This window comes from Camelus dromedarius, chromosome 10, assembly GCF_036321535.1.
Source record: "Camelus dromedarius isolate mCamDro1 chromosome 10, mCamDro1.pat, whole genome shotgun sequence".
Taxonomy (NCBI): domain Eukaryota; kingdom Metazoa; phylum Chordata; class Mammalia; order Artiodactyla; family Camelidae; genus Camelus; species Camelus dromedarius.
In genome coordinates, this window is record NC_087445.1 from 3,532,576 (window position 1) to 3,559,310 (window position 26,735).

General features: G+C 46.2%; 1 protein-coding gene and 1 non-coding gene across 2 annotated transcripts; both read left to right on the plus strand.

Moving 5' to 3' along the window:
* Positions 1–213: 213 nt before the first annotated feature.
* Positions 214–25,334, plus strand: FBP2 (fructose-bisphosphatase 2). The gene is made up of 7 exons (XM_010974863.3): positions 214–477; positions 4,306–4,468; positions 6,646–6,738; positions 11,223–11,363; positions 14,072–14,209; positions 22,545–22,664; positions 24,921–25,334. Exons 1-7 carry the CDS (start codon positions 308–310, stop codon positions 25,113–25,115), a joined length of 1,020 nt encoding a protein of 339 aa, XP_010973165.1. The 5' UTR covers positions 214–307; the 3' UTR covers positions 25,116–25,334.
* On the plus strand, positions 10,340–10,413 carry TRNAV-CAC (transfer RNA valine (anticodon CAC)). Its single transcript has one exon. It is a non-coding gene; the product is annotated as a tRNA-Val (tRNA).
* Positions 25,335–26,735: the final 1,401 nt, after the last annotated feature.

Genomic DNA, 26,735 nt, shown 5'->3' on the forward strand with positions numbered 1-26,735 from the left:
TTGCTTCGCAGACTCTTTAAAGAAAAAGGTTCATCAAGAGAAAGTAGGTCTGTGTTTCTGGGCTGCCCGGTTCTATTTAGAGCTTGCTTATGGCTCCTTGGAAGCCTTCAGATGAGCCGAGCCAGAGAGATTTCCTTGAGGGCTCGCCGAGTTATCTCAGCCACGTGGGTTGGGCTCTTTCCCTTAAAGGTCCTGGCACGGCCAGGGCAGATCTAATCAGCTCTGACACCGCGGAGCCACTGACCAGCCCTTAGAGATAAGGCTTTCTTCTGCGGGGAGACAAAGATTTGAAAAAGTACCCGCCGCCATGGGGGACAGAAGCCCCTTCGAAACGGACATGCTCACCCTGACCCGCTACGTGATGGAAAAGGGTCGTCAGGCCAAAGGGACCGGGGAGCTCACGCAGCTGCTCAACTCCATGCTGACGGCCATCAAAGCCATCTCCTCGGCGGTGCGCAAGGCCGGCCTGGCCCACCTGTGAGTCCCACCCCTCGGCGCAGGGACCCCGGGGCCAGGTGGGGGTGGGCAGGGGGGCCTGGGCCCCAAACCCGGTCAGAGGCTACTAGCCTGTGTGCCCTGGAGGGGAGCTGCATTTAAAGTGTCTGCCGCCTGTGCTTTGATAAAGGGGCCTTGGACTTCTTTCAAGAAAGGAAACACTATGGAGACAAAAACACATAATTTTCCAGTTGCCATGTATGGTATTGACAAGCTGGGGGCTTGTTCCTTTAGAACCCAGCCCAAGTTCTCCTGACTTGTGTTTGCAGTCTCACTGGCACAAAGACACCGCCAGGGGACTTGAGACAACTCTTTCTGCCCTTCGCAGATACGAGCATTTTATTGTCATGACCTTTGCCGGTAGCCTTTAGGAGCTAGAAATCACTTACCAAGTAACTTCCCAGGATCTGTCCTCCATCTCCTTTCTCACCATCAAAAGGAGTCTTTTGCTTTGAAAACAAATTTTCATTTCTTCTCTGTCCCTTAACTTTCTCTCCACATGGTGTGCAGGAAGCTGGGAGGAGGGGCTGCAGAGAGTCCTGCTGCTGTGTTTTCCCCGTGCTTTATCCAAGCACAGAAGGAGGCCAAGTTCATGCTACAGCTGCTGATCCTCACAGCCAAGGGTCCAGTTTAAGCCTGGTGAAAAAAACAGTCCTTCTTTGGGCTTCCATTGTCCTGGGAGCAATTGCAGTGGAGGTCCTCTCAGAAGTTGAAGAGACCCACTATTATTATTATTATTATTATTATTATTATTATTATTATTATTATTATTATTATTATTATTACTCCAAAAATAAAGAAATGACAAAGTCTAATAATTTAAAATATTTATTCTTAACAACTTAGTACTTTGAACACACAAAAAAAGTGATAATTACAGAATTGGCTTATATCCAGTTTTGTGACCCAGGAACGGACCCCAAGTTACAGGAGCCTTGCGATGGGTTTTCCCCTCCGTGTATGGCTGTAACTGTGTTAGCCCTCATTTGGCAATCACGGCCAACTCTGCCTTTAAGAACCTGCATGAACGTGAGGCACAGCCGTTTGCCTCTGTTCCGCTCCTGCCAGGCGGTGAGCGCTGCTACGCGGACAGCAGTTTCCTGGACCGCGTGCTGACCTCTCTGTGCTGTTCACCCACCTTCACGGGCTCCCCGGGGCAGGAGGCTCGTCTAGGCAGAGGCTGCTGTGGTGGGGTTGTGCTGCTTGCTGCAGAACTCTGACTTTGCGGCCATGGAGAGTCCAGAGGAAGTGGACTCAGGGACTGGATAATTAAAGTGCTCCTCTGACTATTTTGTGCCTTGTGATCACGGGCAATGATCTACTCTCGCTAGGACCTGTTTCCCCATTTGCAAAACAGATTGGATACTAACAGCTCCTCACTCGTAGGGTTGTTGTAAGGCTTAGTGAGTCCATGTGATGATGATTTAGACAGTGCCAGCCCCACAATAAATGCTCAGTAAATGCTCCTTATGACCATGGTTCCAAGCCTGGACCTGGGGAAATTTGCCGGCTAACTGGTCGATGCCACGGACTGACCACGAGGTGGCAGGCACAACCCGTGGAAACAAGACGTCAGGATTCCTCGTTTTCTCGGAGGCTGAAGCAAGGGGTCCTCGGTCTGCGCATATTGTGCCAATTCAGGCGGCATCTTTTCCTTGGTGCCTCCGTTAACAGGTACTGAAAGTAACAGCGGAAGAAGCCCATTGGCTGGAAATCCCTTCTTTCTGATAAGATGCTGAGGTTATTTTAAGAGGACCCTGGAATTGCATCCCAGAGAGCTAAAAGTTTACACTCTGTCCCAGTGCAGTTCTGTTCATGACTTTCACATATTCCTGCCACTTTGCCATTTAGGGAACCTCAAGCCCTTCATTCCTTTGCTTCCTCTTTTTGGGAAGACATTTTTAGGCACATGCTCAATAAATGCAATACTGATCAGAAAGTCTCATATTTTTCTTCTTTTTTCCTCTGCTCCTCGCTGTAGGAAGAAGGGAATGCTAGAATGCTGCACCTACAGTCCTCTCTATGGCTTTCTAATGCCAAAATGGCAGAATATCCCCTTTAAAAATTGTCAGGAAGGCTTTAATACTAGTTAAAATAGGAAAAGATACCGTCTTTCGAGTTCTAAAGCACTTTTCCGCCCCTGATCTAACTTGGAGCAATTGTCAGGCAATTTGATCTCATTGTGAATGAGATCACATTCTTTCTGGAAGGAGGGGTATTGATGGTGGGAGGGGAGAGACACAGCGGGATGCCCAGCTCCTGGAGGGAGGGTGTAGAGGGTGGGTTGAAGGGTAGGGTAAGAGTGGGATTCGGGTGGTGTTGGGGGGAGGAGTTTGCAAAGCACAGGACGGAGCCTAGCTCTCAGCTCTGCCACCCAAAGGCTTTGGGGACCCCAGCTCTTCATTCTCCAATGGCAGCTGCATCAAGATTCCACATTAAACATGAGGATTGCGTTAGTGGACCCTTTAAAGTCTGATGCAGAATAACCCAGTTTTGTTGTTGCTGTTGTGTTTGTTTGCTTTTATTTTGAACCAAAAGGTACAATCCATTTTTTGTTTAATGGAGGTACTGGGGATTGAACCCAGGACTTTGTGCATGCTAAGCAAGCAAGCAATGTACCACTGAGCTATTCCCACCCCCCACCCCAGCCAGAAGGTCCAATCTTTGAGGCCAGACTACCAACTATTGTTTTCCAAGGTAGATCTCATCACATCAGACATCAAGTGATGCAGGAGGCCTGTGGGGGAGGGGAGAGGCTGGCAGTCAGGGAAAAGGGTGGGAAATGAGTTGTCTCCCAGCTTAGGGTCAGTCAGGGGATCTCAACCCAGGCTACCTGTTTAGAACCACCTGAGGAGTCCTTTGGCAAATAAATGGCATTAACAAAAAGGAGAGGAAGGGAATTATATTCAGTGAACATCCATTGAGCGTCTGAGCACTGTGGGAACAAACACAGTGAGCCAGATTTCTCGCCTTTGGTGAGCGGATAATCCAGGAGGAAAGACATTCGCATGAACAGACTGTGAGCCACTGTGGAAAGGATGAGAGGGGTGTCCCTAGTGTGTGGTGGGACCTGGGAAGCTTCTCGAAGGAAGGCTAGGAGGAGAAAGCTACCAGTGGGTAGAAAGCTCTCCCGCAGGGGGGATGCCATGAGTGAAGGTGGGAAGGAGAGAAGCAGCTTGCTGGGGGCCGGTGGCCACAGGACCTTTGCAGCTGTTGGAATGCAAAAAAGGCTTGAGGAGGGTGAGAGCCACGTGGCTCTGGAGAGAAGAGCATGGGGGTTGGGGAACAGCCAACCCTGGGGTCTGTGTAAGGCTGGTGTGTGCCTGCTGGGTTCCAGAGGATGTCTTGGTTAAGCTTGTCCCCCAGTCTTCTTTTTATTCAAGTAACGTCAAGCTACAGCGGGGCAATTTTTGGTTCAGCCCAGCAGGCTACTATTTGAAGATAATCAACAAATACTAGGATTTCCGGGGCTGGAAAGCCATGGAATTTACTTTCTGGAGTTACTCATTATGGCGATGTGTCTGACTTAATGAACTTTTTCTGTCTCCGTCTCCCAGTGCCAGGCGGCAGGGCTGTAGGTTGGCAAGACTGAATTCTGGTGAGTGTTACTGGGAAGATGAGGACCATGACAGTATCCCCGAGGTGTAAAGGAAGCAAGGGTGAGACAGGACGTACTTGGTCGTATTTACACTTGGAGCCTCCGGAGCCACGAAGGGAAAGAGGGACCCACAGGCGAGGTCTTGGCGACCCGGCTTCTTCGCTGGGGTCGGGGGTCCCTTGGTGATTTCCTCCAGCCTTTTGTCTTCTTAGGTACGGAATCGCGGGAAGCGTGAACGTGACGGGGGATGAGGTGAAGAAGCTGGACGTGTTATCCAATTCCCTGGTGATCAACATGCTCCAGTCCTCCTACGGCACCTGCGTCCTGGTCTCCGAAGAGAATAAAGACGCGATTATCACCTCCAAGGAGAAGAGGGTGCGTGCGGGAGCCGGGCTGAAGTTCCTCTATTCACCAGTAGAGGGCGCTACTGGGTGGGACGTTTTGTTTCTTTTTTTTTTCCCCCCTTTGGATTTTTTTTTTTTTTTTTAAATGGAGGTACTGGAATTGAATCCAGGACCTCGTGCATGCTCTCTACCACTGAGCTATACCCCACCCCCTGGACTGGGGAGGTGGTCTTTAGTTGCCTTGCTTGCTTTTAGTTTCTGGGATTTTCCTCCATTGCTTCATTTTTATTTTCCGGAAACCATGGATTACAGACTTCTTTCGCTATAAGTCTCATGCTGTCTATTCAAAAAGACTCCGTAAAAGGGCAGTGACTCATTCAGGAAATAAATCACAGTGATCTACCGAATCTGCTCAGCAGATGGGGTTCATCATGGGTTTTCGCTGACTGTACTGGTAGCATGTCCTGGCATTTTAGAGGGCTTGAAAATCAAGTCCAGTAAAAAGCAGGGCTCCTGGGAAGAGCAGCACTCCACAGCCTCCTCCCGCCCGCACTCGCACTCCCAGCCCCTTCCCCAAGGGGGTGTGGGTTCAGCGGAGACTTCCTTCTTCATGCCTGACAAACTGTTACACTAAAACAGAAAAGAAATCATTAAGATCCTTGCTCTTCCCTTAATACAGTGGTAAACTTGGTTAGTGCGGGCATGACTGGGGAGGGTCTATGTTCACTGTGTTTCACAGTTTATTAGAAAAAAAGCAGGTGACCAGAAAAATTCAGCCCATGTTCAGCTGTGATACAGTAATACCAAATCAATGCCAGGGCTGTTTGCCCTTGTTTTATACAGTGAGTTCAGGGACGAGGTGCCATTTCTTGACGATTAGCTGAAAGAACAGAAGAAGTAAAGTTGAATTTATTAAGCACTGACTGTATGCCAGGGACTGTGCATTCTTGTTGTCTCACATAATGGAAGCTAAGTCCTACCTATTATTTTCAATGTTCGGTTTCCACTGATAGGACCCTTGATTCTCTCTCCAATCTAATGTCACATTTTCTTTCCCAGTTGGCCTGACGCCACAGTTCTTGGCGCTAGTTCTCGAATACTCCACACTTGCTCCTGCACCAGCTCCTGAACGTTTTCCAGTGTATGCTTGGTGGTCAGCAAATATCTGTTAAATGAATGCGTGCATGAAGGAAAGGGCTAGACTGGATTATCCACAGGGAGAATCAGGAATCTCCAAATTTATGGATTATTCTACAACCCCCATCCCACCTCCTGTTGAGTAAGGGGGTGGGGGGGAGAAAAAGAAAACTCAAGCTTTCTTTCAAGCCCTAGCATTACTCAGCGGAAAGTCAGGGGAAAGTAGTTTCCATGGTGGAAGAAATGACTTGCATTTTACCTGATGTTTTATTACCAGGATTTAATTAGCCAGGAGACCCCAGTCTCCCATCACTAAGGCTCTCACAGAACCTTGGACATAGGACGCCTGTAAAAATGTCTGGTGGTTTCTTTCCACTGAGCGTTGCCCTGTGACAGCAGCGTGGGTGGGCCCAAGGGACACGGTATCTCAAGACCCCACCTGCTCGGTCTTCTGGTCTTCGGGTGGGAAAGGTAGGGTGGATGCACTCCAGAGGAGTATTTCTATTCTCCTGAGGTGTTTATACGTACCAGCTATCCTAGTAAGACAGACCCAGAGGCCCTGGGACATTGTTCTGAGATTTTCTTTTGGTAAAAATGTGCCAAAATGAAAAAAAAGCCTTCTGAGGAGAGGCTGAGAAAGAATGGTCACTAAATCAATAACCCACCTCCCTGTGAATGTGGGTAGACTTGTCCAAGTTCATTTTCAGCTTCTGCAAGGTGTTAATTTCACATCTGCTTCCTGTCACACCCCCAGCAGCTCTAAGTCAGGTCCCCAGTGGTGCCTAGGTCGGAGGGGAGGACGGGTGGGAGGAGAGCCACTTGGAGGTGGGAGGGACCTCCATCGCTGCGTGGAGGTGTCAGCTCATCTGTTTATGGGCAGGTAGGCTCTGGGCTGCACAATTCATGTATGCTGATACACTGCCCTCCTTAAGTAACTGTGCTTTTTGGTGAGGATATCCCTTGGCTCTAAATGGCTTTTGATGTGGTGTTATCTGCCACACACGGCCACTTCCCTAAAGGGTTTTGATGGGAAGGTGACCTGATCAGGTGGTTCTGCCTCTGTGCACACAGGGGAAATACGTGGTCTGCTTTGACCCGCTGGATGGATCCTCCAACATCGACTGCCTGGCTTCCATCGGAACCATATTTGCCATCTACAGGAAGGTGAGTAGACAGCCTGCTCTTTGACACCTCCTTCCTCTGGTGGTTTCTGGAAGGCTCCTGAGTTGGGAGTCATGAGTCTGGAGGTCTCACCTTTCTCCTCCCACTAACCAGACATGCCTCAGCAGGTAAGTCATGAACCTCGGGCTCCTCACCAGAGACCCAAACCGGTCATTCTCCCCGCACCTTCTTTACAGCTGTTGGTGGGAGGGTAAGTGAGAGGATGGATGGGGGCTTTGTTTTGAAAGTCTGGATGAAACACGAATGCCAGACCTGGTGTTCAGTTCCAGGCGACATCTCAAGGCACCTCTGTTCCTTCTTTATGCATCTCAAATCTTACTGAATCAAATTAAAAGGCAGATAATAATTGAGGAAAATATTTGTAACACATGTAAGGCATTTATAGCTTTCATATGTAAAAAGCTATTATAATCAACAATGAGAAGATGAATACCCTGATAGGAAAATAAACAATGACATGAAACAGGCTACTTAAAAAATAAGAACTAACAATGATCAAGAAAGATTAAAAAAATTTACTTTGTGAATTATACAAAATGGAAATTGGGGGGGTATAGCTCAGTGGTAGGGTGCATGCTTAGCATGCATGAGGTCCTGGGTTCAATCCCCAGTACCTCCATTAAATAAATTTATAGATTAATTAATTAATTTTAAAATTTAGGGAAAAACCTAAACTTTAAGTGACAGAGATTGATTAAATTTGGGGTGCCCACGCATTATACTCTCCTAGCATGCTGGTGAAAATAGATATGCTTCAAGGCCAGTGAGGTCTATGTGTAACTCAAAGCCAGAGGCACCAAGGCGGGAGGAGGAGTTCTTTTCAAGCCCCAGCACAGGGTCCGGAAGACCAAGGAGAGGGTGTGATGCCCAATGGAGGCTGCAGGATCTCAGCTCAGAGAAAGGAGAGGCTCCAGTCTGGGAGAAGTCAGAGAACGGAACTCTGGTTATACACACAGAAAATGTGATCGTTTTGATGGTAGATGGAGGTGTGTCAGAAGCTCCAATGCAGAAGACTAAAGATTTTAATCAAAATCCTCAAACTGCCCTTGACGTCCACTTTTCTAAAGATTCTTAACAGATCATGGTGTAGCGCAGTGGTTCCCGGACTGTAGTGTGGAAAGCTGATTCTGGAAGCCCCAGAGCTCTGGATTCTGTAGGCCTGGGGCGGGGCCCAAGAATTTGCATTTCCAACAAGATCCCAGGTGAAGCTGCTGCCGCTGGTCCGCTTTGAGAATCACTGCTCTAGACCTGCTTCTCAGAATCCGTGTGTGACCTGGGAATCTGGAAATAAAGCCAATTTATTGAACACATGTGCAGGTTCTATGAAAATGTAATTCATTGTGAAAGAAAAAAAAAGTATTGCTGTGGGCCACATTGGGGCAGCCAGTTGATGACAGGGTGACGCTCGGATTGGTAAAAGGATTTACCAGATATAAGTATGAGACTAGAAAAGGAGTTTATTGGCAGTACGCTGCCATAGACAACAGTCACACAGACGAGAGGTGTCTTCATGAGCCCCGAGGGCCAGTTGTTGGGGTCTTTTATAAGGTTGGGTCACAGGCTGCCTGATCGGCTTATGCACACGTCTCTGGTTGTAGGTGAGTGAGAAGTTTAGGGTCAGCGAAGGGGCGATGGGGTTTATGACTGATCAGGTGGGCTGGAACAAGCCAGCCTGAGCTATTGTGAGATTAGGCGTTACCTGGGGCTATTAGTTTGTCAGGGCAAACACGCCCAGTGGAGAATGTACTTTATCTGCTGAGGGATCGCAGGGAGACAATTGAGAGGCCAGGAATGGGGGTCGTTGGACTTTGAAGTACCACCAGTTGGCCCAACAAGTATTACAAAGAATGCAGGATTGTAGAAATAGGGAAAATATTAAAGGAAGCATGCCATTTTTATATTTACTTGTTTATTTGATTTTCATAGCCCTGGGGAAACATGAAAATGATGAAAACATTAAAGGGAATGTGCCATTTTTAAAGAAGAGTTAAGATTTGGTTTAAAAATAAAGTTGTTACAGTGTTACTAGCAGAAAGCAAACTTGGCCCCGTATTCCGTGTGGTGTGGAGAAGGATGCTGGCTTCGCATCAAAAAAGGCTTGGGTCCAGCATCAGCTTTATCACTCGCTGGTTTCAAGATGCCGCGTACCTTTCTGAGACCTCCATCCCTTCTCTTTCAAATGAGGGTTATAACGAGAGCCTCTCCGTTGTTTCACAAATAACATAACATGAAAGTACCAAAGGGGAGCAAAATTTGCCACCCCAAAAAGTGTCTCTTTGGCATGAGGATTAATTTAGGCTGATTATTTTTAAGGCCCAAAAGACTCACAAAGAATCTTTGACCTTCCCCATAATTGCCTAAAAGAATGTAGGTAGAGGACCTGTTCCAGGAACGGAGAGGTCACCATACTTAACCACAAAGTCTGTTTGTTAAAATTCCTCTCTATGTCCCACCTTCTCTGCAAGGTCCCGAAAACCTTTGTTTATCAAACATTTTCTTTTCCATCTCCGTGTGAATTGCTTTCCTCCCCTTTGAAATCCCAAGCCCTTACCCCAAGCATTTTGTGTGTGTGTCTTTAGCTGACTATGGTATTTAAGATAAGAGCCTCAGTCATTTTTTTCTCCTGATAATCTGTGTCATGTCAATCTAATTCTTAGAGGAGCCAGAAGAGCCCAAAAGGGTAGAGGAAAGGTTCTTCCTCCCTGACAGTACTTTGAAAGATATAAAGTCCCATGTAAATACAAATTATTGTTTTACCCTTAAAAGTAATTCCTCAGGAAAGTAAATTAGCAGGGTGGACATATTCCCAACAGGTGCGTAACATTGCTCAATATTGTTGTTCTGTTTCCTATGAACCAAGTGGGTCCTCCTCATTTTAAAGGTATAACTTCCACCTCCTTCACGTTCCAATCCTCTGGAATTTTCTGCTCATCAGGAAATCTCTATGTAGTACTTCCAGACTTGTCCTTTAGCCAAAAACTGGTTGGTGTCTAGAGAGACTAAAGCATCTAACTGAATATCTGAGCTGGCTGAATGACTCAGAAGCAGCAAGGCCATTTTTAATTTATCCCGTGCTCAGTGAGCACCACAAGCTTTGGGTGTGGTGGGCTTTGGGAAGTGACTTTGGAGTCTCAACTGGTCACCTGGGTCATATTCCTTTGCCCTAGTCTGTGAAGTTGAAGCTCTCTGGGTCTTCTGATTTGAAAATAGTCGATTAAAGTCTGCCCGTTCACTTTTCCTTCAAAGCTCCTCTCATGTCTGCCATCCATAAGGATGTTAAAGATACAGAACCAGAGCCCGAGTGGGCGTGCAACAGTCGCCCCCGACCCACCCCGCAAGGGTTTGCTGTGTGGTCAGAATCCCAGTGCAGGTGGAGAAAGAACTGAGCATGCCCAGTGACGGTGCCCCTGCCTCCCCTTGCCCCACCCACTCGGCTCCTTCCAGTAGAGGCGGGAAGTTTGCTCTCCAGTTTTCCAAACTCATAAGACTTGATTCTTAGCCTTTTAGAGCACAAGGAGGTGCGCAGGGAGGAGACCTTCAAGAGATACCAGGAAAAGTAGGCTATGAAGTCGAACCTCAGGGGGGAAGGGTACAGCTCAGTGGTAGAGTGTGTGCCTCACATGCATAAGGTCCTGGGTTCGATCCCCAGTACCTCCATTAAAAGATAAATAAAAACCTAATTACCTCCTTCCTTAAAAAAATTAAATAAATAAAGCAAAAAGCGTTAAAAAAAAGAAAACTTTTTTAAATCTAAAAAAAAAAAAAAGAAATTGAATCTCAGTTGCAGCTCTGCCCCTCCATCGGGAACATTTGCTGTCCCTTCCTCAGGGTGCCTGCCTTGTCCTGTCTCTCTGGATCCCCACTGTCAGTGTTGCTAGCCAAAGAGAGAGGCTTCCTCAAGAAAATGTCCCAAACGCTGACTTGGGCCCTGGGGGTGGCGACAGGCAGGGGCGAGGCCTTCAAGAGGCAGGCATGGTGACAAGCTCCGGGCCCGGCTGGCTGGGTTGACTCCAGGTCCCCTTGATGTTGGGTGAGTTATATAATCGCTCAGTCTCTGAATTCTTCATCTGATCTGTGGAGATCAAAACCTCTACCCCAGAGGACTGCTGAGCACATAGAATGAGATACAGCACGGAATTGGAGCTCACTGATCTTGGCTGTTATGATGGTTAAGGAGTGTGGCTTATGATTTTTAAGAGGGGTTGTGATTTTCATACCTTGAGGTGCCGTTCTTGGCAGGATGGAGACAAATATGCTCAGAAAACAGGGAGGTCCAAGAACGGCCTTTGCAATGGCTCAGTTAGAACCGTTTATTAAGATGGCAACTTGTGTCCTCCGGATGCATTTGCTGCAGCTTGACATTCTGAGAACTGCACATCTTTTGTCGGTTCAGGAAGATCTGAAGCTCAGGCCTCTGGCAAAGGGTTCTCTCCAGAGCAGTAACGTTTCTCTTTTTTCTTCTGCAGACCTCGGAGGACGAGCCTTCTGAGAAGGATGCCCTGCAGCCGGGTCGAAACATCGTGGCTGCGGGCTATGCGCTGTACGGAAGTGCCACCCTGGTGGCTCTTTCCACGGGGCAAGGAGTGGACCTCTTCATGCTCGACCCAGTAGGTGCCCAGTCTAGCAGCATCAGCACTGGGGACTCCACCGGCCTCTGTGCCTTAATTCCTGTCCCCTGGGGTAATTTCTTGGTCATTCCTAATACTTGCTTTGGGGGCCAGAAAGTCTAGTTTGGGGATCCAACAGCATCATCTAAAAACATTTAAGGACCTCTGTCCAAGCGAGGGCACTTGAGGGGTCCCTGTCCAAGCGAGGGCACTTGAGGGGTCCTGCAGGATCAGCCATATCAACCGAGGCAATCCAGGGTGGATAAACAAGTGCATGCCATTATTTAGACAACAGCTGTGTGTCTCTCTGGGTCTTTGCTGATGAGCAGAAGAGAAAAGGATCCTGGCTGAAATAAGTGAAGGATGTTACTGCGTTAATGGGAAAGACCCAGGCCAGGGGGCAGGGCCAGGCTGGTCGGGACACCGTCTCTGTTGCGGTGTCTCTTGCTCAGGTTTCAAACGCCAGGGAGGAGCATTTAATTTGCCAAGCCGACTCAAGTGCCTGACCTTGGGCTAGACACCCAGCTCAGAGCCATTCTAGACTGGCATCCAATGAGAAGAGTTAATTATTCAAAGGAAGTGAGGGTGCTCTTAGGAAGTGGAACTCCATGCTGGGCTGCTCTGAAGCAACAAACGTGCAGAGCCGGTTGTAAAGCTCATGATCCTGAGACCATCAAGAACTTGCCCGTAACAAAAAGAAGTCGGGTTTACTCAGCGAGGGAGAGCGCCCTCTGGAGGAAGCGTGAGGCTTCGTGCTGAGTGGGAGCTGGCCTGGGCTTGTATGTATAGCATGTGGGCTGGATGATCCTAAGGAGGATTTGAGAAACAGAGGGTCAGTTCTGGATTGGGTGTTGTCCAGAAGTGGGCACAATTAACGATTGTGTATCTCAGTTTTATCTAGGAGGTGGGAAGATTAAAGTTGAGGGTAGAGATTCACTGGTAAGAGGCAGTCATCACTCATGGGCAAAAGAAGAAAGGAATGCTTAGATTTTTGTTTTGTTTTGCTTTTGTTTTTGTTTTAAGGGGTTTGCTTTGTTATTTTTACAGCTGAGTATCCTTGTTACTGTCATTTCAGACACAATCAGCGTGGCCTTGTCTCTTTATGGGAGTGTTGTCAACATTTATTAAGAACCTTCTTGCTGTGAGCTGTCACCTTGGGGGATTTTTACTTTCTCAGTCTTCAAAGTTTAACGAAACCTGATTTGACTCCCAGGCCCTGATTTCCTTCCTGGTGACGTAGAGAGACACCCAGGCTTTCTACATAAAGCTGCAGCCAGCCGATGGCATCCGCAGGGAAGGTGCCACTGACACTCAGATGCAGTGGTACCTGCAGGGTGTCCTGCACAGAGTGGCCACGGTGGCTGCAGGGAGACTGGGCACACTTTTGTTAATAATTCTGAGGATTTAAAAGAAAACTTTATCAACTATTCCTCAGGATGAGTGAATACAGTTTCTGAACGAAGGGCTTTCCTCTTTGCCCCACGTAGGAGCAGCTGGGATGCAAGGAACTCTGAACGGTTTCCATGACTGAGTCACTAAGATAAACACAATGACTGGACCACAGATCAGTGGTCGAACTGCATCCCCACCTTATGGCAAATCCCCTCTGTGTAACTTCCTCTCGCTGATGGCCCAAATCATCCTGGAAACTCTAGGAATTAACCCGGGATGAGAACTTGGGGGAGAAATACAGCCAGGTTCCTTATAAATGAGTAGCCACACTCAGTGCAAGTGACAAAGGAAACTGCCGCTCTTTTTCCTTTGAATTATTTTATCTCCTGTTGTATTACTGCTTGAGCTGCCTGTGCTGGCTCCATGTTGTCCCTGCCCTTTCTTTTTCTTTCTTTTTTTTTTAATTGATAACAAACTTTATTTTTGGAACAGTTTTAGGTTTACAGAAAAATTGCAAAGATACTGTAGCATCTCCATAAACCTTAGTTTCCTATTATTAACGTCTTGCATTACTGTGGTACATGTATCATAGCTAACGAGCCAATGTTCAGGCGTTATTATTAACTGAAGTTCATACTTTATTCAGTTATCTTCATTTTGTGTGTGTGTGTGTGTGTGTGTGTGTGTTTACTAGTAGAACATTTAAAATCAACTGTACTTCAATTAAAAAGCAACCAACCAACCAAACAACTCATTTAAAATATGGGCAGAAGAACTAAACATTTTTCCAAGAGAGTAAATGCAGGTGGCCAACAGGAACGTGGAAAGTTGCTCAACATCACTAATATCAGGGAAATGCAAATCAGAATCACAATGAGCTATCATCTCACACCTGTCAGCATGGCCATCATCAAAAAGAACACAAATAACAAATGTTGGCAAGGATGTGGAGAAAAGGGAACCCTTGTGCACTGTTGGTGGGAATGCAAATAGGTGCAGCCACCATGGAAAATAATATGGAGGTTTCTCAAAAACCCAAAACGCAACCACCACATGGCCCAGCAGATCCGTTCCTGGGCACATATCCGAGAAAAACAAAACATTCATTCAAAAAGGTACATACAACCCGCTATTAAACGTTGTCCCTGTCCTTCCTATAACTCCTAAAACCATCCCGGGCCAGGCTGCAGGAGGACCTGGCCAACCCCTGGGGGCTCCTCCAGCGGCTTCCGTGGTTCTCCGATGGTTGGGGTGTGTGCTGTTGGCTCGTTTCCAGGGGTCTCTCTTTCTCCCGGTGTTTCTCTTCACCTTTCTAGGCTCTTGGTGAATTTATCCTGGTGGAAAAAGATGTCAAGATTAAAAAGAAAGGAAAGATTTACAGCCTCAATGAGGGCTACGCCAAGTATTTTGACGCCGCCACCACAGAATATGTGCAGAAAAAGAAGTTTCCTGAGGTGAGTGAAGGAAGCCGAAGGCAGGAGCAGGGGGAACGCTGTCCCAATGGGCTCCTGCTGCGGGGACGGCTGCGGGGGCCTGGCGTAAAGGCGTGGGTCACCCTGTCTATGGCTTTGCCCCTTATGACAATGGCAGACCCTTTCATTAGCAATTGGTACCTTTCATACTTGAAATTTATCTCCTAAGGACCATACTCCCCAGTTGAGTTTTTCCGGAAGAAATTGTTAATGGAGAAGGCAGGGACCCATTTTTCAAAATCCAGAGTTTCAGGCCAGTGCCTCTGTGCTGTCACTTTTTTTGCTGAGTGACCACCTGTGTAGATTCTGGTCACTCAGTCATGTTTAGGCGGAAAGTCTCGTTCATACGCTCTAATATCGGCGCCTGGTGTTCACTCCAAGTTTTAGGAAAGTCTTTAGCTCTCAATGTGATCACCGAGTCCTGGACTTCATGTGGCTGTTAATACAGACCAAACAATCCAGTCGGTATGTCTGCCAAACAAAGAGCGCTTTTAAGACAAGTGTGGGAACGGAGTCAAAGCATTTCCAGGTCAAGAGTGTGAAGTCCGACCTGCAGTGGACGTGGGTGGAAGGGCAGTGGTGGGGTGAGCCAGCCTGGCTGTCCCTGGACGCTCATCATGAGCTCTTGGGGGAAAGCGGCCAGGAGTCCACAGGACCAGGGCGCTCAGTCAGCAGGATGCTGGGACCCGTCTCTGCTGCTGCGAACGGAAGCTTTAGGGAGTTTTCTTCTGTCTTTCTTCTGTTTGTTTTTTAAGCAAAATTCTTAGAAGTGCAGTTTCCTGCCTCTCTCCTTTGCCGTCATGCACAAACCCGTTAAATGTTAATAACAGGATATGAACTGTGAGGTTGATAAAGTCAAAATTATTTGCAAGTTCCCAGTCTTGGAGCTGATTTCACAGCGGTTCCCATTCGAAGCTAAAAAGTGCCCCCTCCAGAACCCAGAAAGGAAGACATTTATTTTACCACTGAAAAACCAAACTCCTGTGCCAAACACATGACGGACGTTTTTAAGGGAGAAGTAGCAAACCGAGAGAAAAGTAATCACTGCACATACGACTGACAACAGGTAACCAGTCTTTCTACCCAAGGACATATATACAAGCGTGAACCCCCAAACAGAAAACCAGGCCAGGAACGGATCTTAAGGAACTGATAGGTCAAATTAAAAAAAAAGGAGAGAAATGAACAAGGATATGTGGCTGCAGCATTGTTTATAACAACAAGGAAACAAGTGACACATTCGTCAGGAAGGGTTGGTTAATATACTGTGAGGCAACTACGATATTCGAGTGAAATCTTGTTCCATCCATTAGAATGGTAAGTCCTTCTTTGTATATTGGCGGGGAAGCATCCACAAAATATACAGTGAAAGAGAGAGAGTGCAGAACGAAAATAGTCTCATATATAAAAACATGTCTAGTGAATGTATTTTTTGCACACATATATATAGTATGTATATATCCGTCAAATGTCTTTAAAAATATAGCATCTTGTTAATAGTGGTTTCTGGAAGTTGAGGTCAGAGGGCTCTCCACTTTCTCGTCTCGTGTGAATGTGTGCAATGATCACGTGTTACTGAAGCCAGGGCTTCCCAATTCTCCTCATAGGAATTCTTACAAAGCCCTTGTCATTTGAAGAGGCAGTGGAAGAGCATGCAATCAAGAAGCTGTAGAGGGAAAGAAATACAGCAAATAGTTCATTAGTAAAAATCGTATATTCTTGGTCTGGATTTTACGGTGTTTAGTATATGTTAGTCAGCTTTTAGAAATTTGTAATATGTGGTGATTTCTTCTTCCATTTAAAAGAAATATTTACTTTTGCACCTAAAAAAAAGGAAAGGAGATAGATCATTCTGTTTTGAAAAAGAAGTCTCCTTGCTCTCCTGTAGTTTTGCCCTCAGAAGCTCTCCAGGGTGAGCGGGACCTGCTGCTCCCGCTTCTGAGCCTCCTGGAGGCCCTCTGCTTCCCTGCAGGACCTCCGCGTTCGGTGGCCACTCTCCCACCTGCCACAACCCCCGGGAGATGGGAGGTGACGCGGGCACTTCTCTTTCCCCGCCGCCATTGTGGGAAGAGCCGTCCTCCTCTGCCATCTCTGTCCCCTGACAGCAGCAGCCGCCCCTCCCCCTGCCGGCACCCTTCTACTGGGTCAGGGTGAGAGCAGCTAGTGTTCAACGTGTCAGGCACTGTTCCAGGTTCCTTCCGTGTACTAACTCATTCAGTTCTCCGATAGACCTACAAGACAAGTGTTAATGCCATAATCCCCATCTTACAGATGAGGAAACTGAGGCCCAGAACGATCAAGTTAACTTATCTAAGGCGACCCTATTAATAACTGATCGAGGCAGGATTAAAATCTAGGCCATCTGGATCCAGAGCCCAGAGCTGCTGTGTGACCCGTTCGTGGGTGATGCGATCAGTGCAAGGAGTTGTGGCCAGCGTTTATTTTTTAGATGAACAGAACAATGTGCAGTTTTCTGTACAGGAACCATCCCACAATAAAGGTGCTTAAAAAAATAAAAAAGAGCAGAACAGAATGGAATGAATAGAATAAAACAGAAATTAGTAAATGAAAGAATCATTTTTGCAAAATTCTTGTTTTATTTCAGTCATGTGTGTGTGTTTTGAGTGCACAAATGCATTTCTTTTTTTATTTTAAAGTTGAGAATTATGTTTTATTCGAGGACATTCCTGAGAGCTATAGCCCAGGAAGGCAGCCTCTCAGAGAGCCCTGAGGAACTGTTCCAAAGAAGTAAGAGGCGAGCTAGGATTTTTTGCTGGGGGGGAAGAAACACCTAACCTTGTATTCAGTATCAGAAGATTACAGTTAATCACACACAGAAAAACGGACATCTCAAGTTAACGACTTTAGGGACTTTTTTTTTTTTTTTTTTTACTTTTTTTTTAGTCTGGGTTCATTCAAAGCATTCCTTGGATACGCATCTTACCTCTGGAGGGCCGGGACTCTGTTTTCCTCCATCCTGAATTTCCTGAGGGCCCAGCATGTTACAGGGAAGCTGCGGTGGCTGACGGCTTGATAGCAGGCAACACTCTTCTTTTAGTGAAATGGCAGGTGACATTTTTTTCTGTCTACACATGCGTGGAATCAGATGTTACCAGACAGCCTTAAGGAACTAAGGTTGACTTATGGAGCCATAAAGCCCGTTGGAAAAAACAACCTGGTACCTTACTTACAGGGTTGCCAGCAGCCTTGCCGGGTGAGGAAGGGACGTCACCGCCTGGCAGGCGCAAGAACCTTGGGGTACTCTGGGGACCTCAAAAAGAGAGGCACTCACCCCACTCTATAGGTACTGGAAGCGAATCAGATGGCAAGTCTTTGGCGTGGCTTTGTGGTCTTGAGAGGCATTTAAAAGTTCAGTGTGGAGATTTTTTATGAAAGTTCCAGCGAAGCAGATTTAAGAGGACCTGTGTGGTCAATTGCTGTTCGTGCTGGACTTACGTAAACAATCAGGCCAACTTTAATAAAACTAAGCTTATTTCACAATCGAATTAGTCTTCATTTGGCTACCTTTAGTTGAAATGAGGGTGATTTTAGAGGAAAAAGTTGTTTCAGTATAAACTGTAGTTGCGTTTCCATGTTTAAGAAGTTTGAAAAACACTATGTTATGTGGCTCCTTCCTGACCTCATCAAAGCTACGAAATGTGACTCTCAGATCTTTCTCTTCTCTGACTTCTGCCAACATCTGGATGATTTCAAGGAGCACGAGTCCATTCAATAGCTTAACCCTAGATATAGTCATCTCCATTTCAACCCATCTAGCTGGTCCCATAGCTAAATCCTAGGTTGTGGGTCTTAGGAATTGCCACACTCATGAAACTGTAAATGCTCGTGTTTATTCCTCAAACGGCCCCCCATTCTTCCATATTTCTTATGCCGTATCTATGTCCATTTAGGCTGCGATAATGGACTAGCATAGGCCGGCAGCTTTTAAACAACAGAAGTTTATTTCTCATGGTCTGGAGGCTGGAAGTCCAAGTTGAGGGTGCCGGCAGATTTGGTGTCTAGTGAGGGCCCACTTCCTGGGATATCTTTACACTGAAACCTCACAAGGTAGAAGGGGTAAGGGAACTCTCTGAGGCTTTTTTTTAATAAGAGCAGTAATCCCATTCATGAGGACACCACCCTCATGACCTAACCCTGCCCAGAGGTCCTACCTTCTAATGCCATCACATTAAAGTTAGGCTATTTCAGTGTATGAATTTGGGGGAGGGGGGCACAAACACTCAATCTGTGACACACTGCCATGTCCCCAGCTTTGATTTGGAGCTCACAGTTCCCTTGACTCTTCCTCTTAGTCCCTGCGTGTTGTCCGTGTCCTCTTGTCCCTGTCCTTTGTTCCTCTCCTGACCCCACTGACCACCCCAACAGCCTAGATCTGATGGTTGATGGCACCAGCTTCTCCTCCACCTGCATCCTCTGCTCCCTCGCCTCCTGATCCTTCTACATTCCCCTCACCTGAGTCACTGTCCAGTTGACCCTCTACTCTGATACACACGTGGAGGAGTCTAACCAAGCAAATGGTGGCACTGCAAATGCGGTCACTATTTTTACTGGCCTGTTAGTGCCCCTCGGCATCTGGTATTTGACCTTGGTCCTACCTAATGGGAAAACAGACTCCCCCAGCTCTCCCTCCCACATCTCCAAACACACGACATCTTTCTTTTTAAAAATGACCTCCGATTCAAGGTTCATCCTCTTACCTGTGCTCTCAGCCCCACTTCTTCATCCTTGCTCCATCTTCCTTCTCCTGTGTCTTCATTCTTGCTCTCTATTGGTTATTTTCCTTTCAGCCTATGAAAATACATTTTTTTTTCATCTTGAAACTCGCCCTCCCACCTCATCTGAAAGCTGCCATCCAGTGCCCATTCCCTGTCCATCACACTGCACTGAGCACACACACACATAGACACAGGGTTCATTCTGTCTCCATTTCCTCTTTTCCCAGTCCTTCCTCAGCCCTCTGAAAATGGGCCTTTGCTCCTATGACACCACGGGAACTGTTCTTGTCTAGTCCACTGAAATTTTTCTGTCTGTTACCGAGCCCAAACTCGCTCTGCTTGCCGCACGACAGGCCAATAGATCGGGAGATGAGGTGTTGGGCAAGGAATAATGACGTTATTTGGAGAGCCGACAGACCAAGAAGATGGCAGATTAATGTCCTGGAGGACCATCTTCCCCAAGTCAAAATTCAGGCTCAATTTCTACTAAAAAGGGGGAGGGGACGTGGCTGGGTGTTGTGAGCTGCTTGGTGTTGAAATCCTTTGTTCTTGCAGCTGTCCATGTAGGTCTGGTCACAATGCTCTTGTAAACCTCCAACAAGACAAATGTTATTCTCTGTTCTGCAACATTTTATCTCTATATGAATAGGAAGGAGTTATACCCTTAATGGTCAGAGCCTTGAGAATGGGCTGTCCTGTCTATTTCAGGCTCTCGGCAACATTCTTTTATAAAAGTTGCAGAACCGGCATGAGTCAGCACAGGAAACAGAGCCCAGGGTCAGAGCTACAGGAACAGATCTCATATGAAGTTCTTCCCTAGTCCGTGTCTATGTAGCATTCATTCAGTCTGCGCGTTCGAAATTACTGACCCCCATCACTGCCACTGTCTTGAATCTTTCTTCTTCTCTGACATCTGTTTTTATACCTCCAATCTCAGTCACCTTTCTTCATTGTTAGTTGCCTGCTATTAAGATTCCTTTAAAAGTTTGAAATGTAGTTTAGTTTTGGAAAGAAAGGGAAGAAACTGTGTGAATCGAATTGACCAATTAAAAGTTAATTCTTCTCAATAAAAAATACCGTAAAAAAATTTTTTTGGACTAGATAAACTGATTCTAAAGTTTATATGAAAAAATGAACAAATAAGAATATTCAGTGGAAGAAAATCTTAAAAAGGTGAACGTAGTGTTGCTACCAGATATGAAAATATATTATAAAGCCTCAATAATTAACATCACAGTCTTGGTACACAAATAGTGCAGTGGATCAGAAGTCTGGAACCAAATACATATATGAGAATTTTCTTGATGATCAGGAGAGAGCCAAACCAATGGGATAAGGATGGACTACTCTCAAATTTTTAACATCCCTTCCCCGTATTTTCTATCTCATTCTGCCCTTTTGTCTCCTTTCCTTGGCTTACAAATACACTTACGTGCCTCTCACGAACAGTCAGGAAACAAGCAACCCTCCCTTCTCCCCCGTATCACCGTAGTTAACCGCTTTCTCCTACACTCAGCCACGTTCTCTTTAATGAATTGTTTTTACACACTATCTCTACTTCTTCCTCTTGAAAAAGTATTTTAAAAACCTCTGGGTAGGGGGAGGGTGTAGCTCAGTGGTAGATTGTATGTTTAGCATGCGTGAGGTCCTGGATTCAATCCCCAGTACCTCTGGTAATAAATAAACAAATAAGCCTAATTACCCACCCCCTCAAAAAAAAAAGGTTAATGATTTTTTTTTAAAAAACTCCCCGATTTCCCCTCCCCCCAGTAACCACATTCTGCTTTGTGTGTGTCTGTTTGACTTCTTAGATACTCTGTATGAGTGGGCTCATGTAATATTTGTCTTTTTTGTGATCGGCTTGTTTCACTTAGCACCCTGTCCTCAAAGTTCATCCATGTTGTAGCAAGTAACAGAATTTCCTTCTTTCTAAAGTCTGAATAATATTCCACTGTGTGTATATACCATCTGTCAGTGGACACTTAAGTTGCTTCCACTTGTTGGCTATTGCGAATTATGCTGCGATGAACATGGGTGTGCAGGTCTCTCTTTGAGATTCTGTTTCCAATTCTTTTGGATGAATACCCAGAAGTGAGAAGGATGTTTCCATTTTTCAAAAGTTTTTCTTTCCTTTCGTTTCCTCTTTAACCCTCTTTGCTCCACCGTCTGCCCTTTATAATAACCCACTCTGGAAGTGTGGCCAAATCCAGCGGTCATGTTTCCACCTTATCTTTCCTGACCTCTCCGTGGCATTTCAAGCTGTTTACTGCTTCCTTCATGAAACTTTGTCTTCCTTGGCCTTGGGTCTGGTTTTCCATCCACCTGGCCTGCTGTTTTTTGTTTTTTGTTTTTCTCTTGACCCATGTTGCCTCTACCCTCATACTCATCCCCAACAAGATTCAGGGGGTGAGCTGAGAGGGTTACTTCTTTCTTATGCCCATGTCTAACCATTCACTGGGTGTTACCAACTCTATTTCCTAAATATCTCTTGAGGAAGTCCTTTTCCCTCATCCCTGCAGCCATTGGTCTAATTCAGATCTCCATTCTCTTATCTACTGAGGAATCTCTTAACTGCCTCTAAAGGTGTTTTTATACACTTAACATCATTGTGGGAATAAAATATGGGAGGCATGCAAAATCTCCCATGCAATTTTTAAGGTAACAACCTGAGTAGTGCTTTTGAAAAATCTCACGTAAATCCAATTCAGTAAGTATTTTTCCAGGACCTATTTTATGTCTCCCACCAGGCTGGGCCCAAGGAATGCCAACATCAATCAGATAATCTTTCCCCCAAGGACATCACAAACTGATGGAGGGCCTGGCATATAGATGCTTATAAACATCAGTGCACTGTATTGCAGCTGACGCCACACAGAACATTGGAGAGCTGCCCTGAGAAATGTCTGTGTTTCCTTGCACTGTCAGAGAATTATTCGATTAGACAAAGAAATCTCAGGTGGGTCACTGGGCAAAAAGCAAACCTGCCCAAAGGAGTGCTTTAATCAGATCGTTGTGCCTTACCTGACATGCCTTACTTTGAGGAAAATCATGAGTTGTGACTTATTTCTCTCTGGACAAATATCCTTTTCATCACATGACTAATGAAAGTGAGGTTTAACGAGTCGGTTGTTTTATTTCTTTGAATGATTTCTAAAGCCGTTCAGAAGAATTTGGCCGGTGGATAAACACTGCTTACACTGGGGGCAAATATCATTATTCAAGGAGGTCTGGTGTTCAGAAAGCTGAAAAGTGCTCTGAGCTGTGGGAGCCATGGAGGAGCTTTGAGCAGGTGCCAATCAGCTGTTGTCTGTCTTTACTTCCTTTTTTCCTCTTTGGTAGCTGCTCAATACTGTCTCTCACTCTAAGTGGTCCTGCGTTTAATGAGGCCAGTCGCTGGTTGAGGTCCAGAGGCTCCTAATGAGTGCAACGCCCAGTTATGCAATGTTTTCAGTTCTAAGCTAGTGGGGGGAGGAAGAAGCCCTGGAATGCAGCGGCCCCACCGGCTGCACGTGGGACCTGAAGCCGGTGCCCGCCAATTGCTGAACTCACTGCATCTTGTCTCTCCCCTCTCTGCCTCCTAGGACGGCAGCGCTCCCTACGCGGCCAGGTACGTGGGCTCCATGGTGGCCGATGTGCACCGCACCCTGGTCTACGGCGGGATCTTCCTGTACCCCGCCAACCAGAAGAGTCCGAAGGGCAAGGTAATCCTCCTTGATCTGCTGGCTGAGTCCACTCAGAGAGCCGGTCAGAGCGCCTTTTCTCTTCACAGCTCATTTTTTGGGCTACTGCCCTGACCTTGGCATGTCTGAGTGGGCAGGGGGAAGACAAACGAGGTTGCTGTCCTCTGAGTGAATTCTGAGGCTGTGATGAAGGCCTGGAGAAGCAGGCTGGCGCTGTTGTTATTGGTGACTGTCACCGGCCTTCACTTCCGCGGGCCTCATGCTTGTTACTCATTCCGAGTCAGCCGTGTTCATCTCCCCCTTTCCACCTGTTGGGTCTGTCTTTTAGCTTCGGCACCAACTCTGATTTTGGATCAGAGATGCTTCTGAGAATCTAACGAAACTTACAGACTCACTTCCCAGAAGAAAATGACACATAAACATACGCATTACACATGTTTTCAGGGGTTGATGATGACCTGAGGTCTCCCCAAGAATTCCCTAGAGTGTTCCCGAAGTCCAGACTAAGAATTTCTGCTCAGATCTCATTCAGTATTTCTGAAAATGTAGCTCTTGGAAGATCTCTCTGCAACTGTAGGACACAAAACCAAAAATTCTTGTATTATCAGCTGGGGATGCTATGATCCTAATGCGTCTAACTTGAGCAGACCCTGCCACCGAAGGCTGTCTGGTTTTCAGCCAGTCACAGAAATCTAGGTGAGAAGACAAATCAGGACAAAGATCTGTATTCTCTGATGCACCAGCAACTAGCCGCACGCATGTATGTCTCTCAGCCTGGGGGTTTTGAATTACAGGAATGCCAGATTCAAAGCCACGATAGGGAATCGGACATCGCACAGGAGACCAGAGAGCAGATTTTTAACATGAGGATTGGGGTATCAGGCAGTTCTCTTCCTGTGAGTGTTTGGCGCATGTATATTAGTCTGTTGAACTAAGAATCACAGAAAAGTCTGCACGGGAGGTGCTGGAGGGAAGAAAAGTGTTACGAAGCATTAAGTGAGATCAAACAGAAGATGTGGAGATTCTTAAATGGAACCACTCTTGCCACCTACTCAGTTCCAACAGGCAGAACATTAAGACTAATTATTACTAATTATTAAAATTATTTAAAATGAGTCAGAAGGTATCCACACATAGTTACAGAAACATTTCCACAAGCATGTGTAATTGCATGCACAGATCCATTTATATTCATAGCACCATAACCACCATCCATATTGAAAGCACTGGTTTCTTTTTCCTTTTTTAAGTATTTTTAATTAAGGTGTGTACTTTTTTTTTTTAAGATATAATGCTCCACTTTTTTTTTTTAATGGAGGTACTGGGAATTGAACCTAGGACCTTGTGTGTGCTAAGCACGCACTCTACCACTGAGCTATTCCCTCCCTCCACAATGGTTTCTGATCTGCATGTTTTAGCTCTCATGGTCTCTGTGACCATATTTGTGTGTGTGTGTGTGTTGGGGGTGGGGTGTGTATCCTCTTCTTGTCTCTGTAGAGTGATATAGATTTTAATTTCGGGAGCGGGGTTGAGGGAGCAGAGAGATCGCATGGCCTGCAGGCCAAGGCACCATGAAGGTCTGGGCATTGTGTTTTAAGATGAGTTGACTACAATGATGGCATCTTAAGGTCAGAGCAAACCTTGGCTCCAAGACAAGCTTTATGCAAGAAAGCTGTGTGTGTGTGTGTGTGTGTGTGTGTGTGTGTGTGTGTGTGTGTGTATTTAATTTATTTAAACTATCAGAATCAGTCTGCCTCACTGCTGAACCAACAAGAAATGAGTACCTAAGGGGGTAGGGTATAGATCAAGTGGCGGAGCACATGCTTAGCATGCATGAAGTCCTGGGTTCAATCCCCAGTACCTCCATTAAAATAAATAAAATAAATAAACCTAATTACCTCCCCCCCGACGACAACAACAACAAAAAAGACTGAACAGAAGAAATGAGTACCTAGGTTTCATACTCCTAAATGAAGAGGCACGTCTCTCATAAGCACAAAGGTCACGAGACAGGTAGACACTGATCGGAGGTGCCCCCGAAGGCATATGTGATGAGCTATCAGCTGATGCACCCAGCCTCCCGGAGGGTCCAGGTCTCAGGAACCTGCCGGAGGGTCCAGGTCTCAGGCAGCCGCCTCCGCTGAGATGTGCAAATGTTCTCAGGCATCTCAGCGAGACAGAAGTTCAACAGTTGGAATTACTCGTGGAACTTTAGGGGCATGGCTCGGGAGTTCTGGCCCCTGGCAACCCTTGTCCCCTGACTCTGTTTCCCCGCAGCTGCGGCTCCTGTACGAGTGCAATCCCGTGGCCTACATCATCGAGCAGGCGGGAGGCTTGGCCACCACCGGCACCCAGCCCGTGCTCGACGTGAAGCCGGAGGCCATTCACCAGCGAGTCCCCCTCATCCTGGGGTCCCCGGATGACGTGCAGGAATATCTCACCTGTGTCCAGAAGAACCAGGCAGGCAGGTAGTGAGTCTGAGCCCGCCAGCCCTCTTCTCTTTGTCCTGTACCTTGTTAAGGACCCTAAGTGAACGATAAGTGGAAACTGTTGGTGAGAAACAGAAGGAAAATTCACCGAATCACGGCCGGAAGAGCAGCAGCAAACTGCTCTCCGCGGGCGAGGAAGCCAGAGGGGAGCCTGCGGTCAGTGCAAAGGGCTAAAAATAAAACCCGCATGTGAAAAGAACAACTTTGATTTGTCTTCTGTCATGAATAGGGGCGAGGAGTGTTGTAATTCTAAGTCTATCTGCCCAAGTGATCAGCAGCTATCTGGATGTGGGCCAGAAGTACAGAGAGCACTGAAGAATTTGTCTTGGTTGGCTTAAAATTTGAACCTAGTGTCTCAATCCTATAGTGGTTAATTTCCTAACCTACAAAATAGATACGCGTATTTAATACACATTTTTATATACGTGTATATTTTGCATATTTAAATGGCAGGCTTAATTTCATAGACGTTTTGGTCTTATTGCCAATAGGTTTTGAATTAGAAATCTTATGGCCATTAAATTCTTTACTCTCTGGCTTCACTTTCATGGAATGAAATCTAATCACCTACTTTTTTTTTTGGTGAGGAAGAGATTAAAAATGACAATGCTATGGAGGAAAAGTGGGAGAAACAGATCCATGATGGGCTTTCTGATCTGCACCTTTTACCTAAAAGCAGGTCATTAAATTTCCCATGGGAGATGTGCTCTCTCTGTACCAGAAGAGAACTTGCTTGTCACCAGAGAGTGGGAGTCAACACTGAGATGGATCTGTTCAAACATACTAACTAAAGTAACCCTGATCTTCCACTAAGTTTGCACCCCTGCCCCCTCATCCAGCCCCTAGTCCCTTCCCCACAATGACTGCCCTTGGGCCAAATCCCTTTGTCTTGCTATTTCATCACATATTTATCATTTTTTTGCTTAAAAGGGATACAAGACTGCAGCTCCAGTCACTTCCTTGGAGCTTCATTCTCTTGGGAAGGCCCCCACACACATGTAAAATTTAGTAAGGCCTGTCTGCTTTCCACCTGTTAAATCTGTCTTAGGTCAGTTTCATTCTGAGGCCAGGCTAGAGACCCTAAGGGGCTAGAGGAGATGCTTTCCTCCCCCTCAGGCCCACTCACATTATCAAGGGAAATCATCTTAAAGTTAACAGATTGTAAACGTTAATCCCGTCTACACTGTAACTTCACAGCAAACCTCCAGACTAGCGTTTGACCAAAGAACTGGGCACCATAGCCTCGCCAAGTTGATACATAAAAGTAACCATCACAATCTGAAGTACAAATGAGGAAAGATGACCTAGCTATAATGGTAGATGAAAAAGGCATTTTGCAAATCGATATAACGTGGTCCCATTTTCATAAAATGAAAAAAAAAAGCTCAAAAAACTACACGATCCGGTCCTCCGTCTTTCACTAGTGGCTACTTCCTCTGTGCAGTCTGCCAAGACCTACTTCTGTCATCATCTGTCCCTCCTTCCCCAGGGTCCTCATTGCATCCATCTCTTCACTGGCTTCCCTTCACCTCTCTCTCTCTCTCTCTGTCTCACACACATACACGCAAACCAGGATTCAGCCATGAAGTAGACAGATAGGCTC

Excerpts from the sequence above, each read along its gene's own strand:
- FBP2 (XM_010974863.3), top strand. The coding sequence starts at position 308 with ATGGGGGACAGAAGCCCCTTCGAAACGGACATGCTCACCCTGACCCGC. Across the intron at positions 478-4,305 it reads AAGGCCGGCCTGGCCCACCT|GTACGGAATCGCGGGAAGCG; the intron begins GTGAGTCCCACC and ends TTGTCTTCTTAG. Across the intron at positions 4,469-6,645 it reads TCACCTCCAAGGAGAAGAGG|GGGAAATACGTGGTCTGCTT; the intron begins GTGCGTGCGGGA and ends CTGTGCACACAG.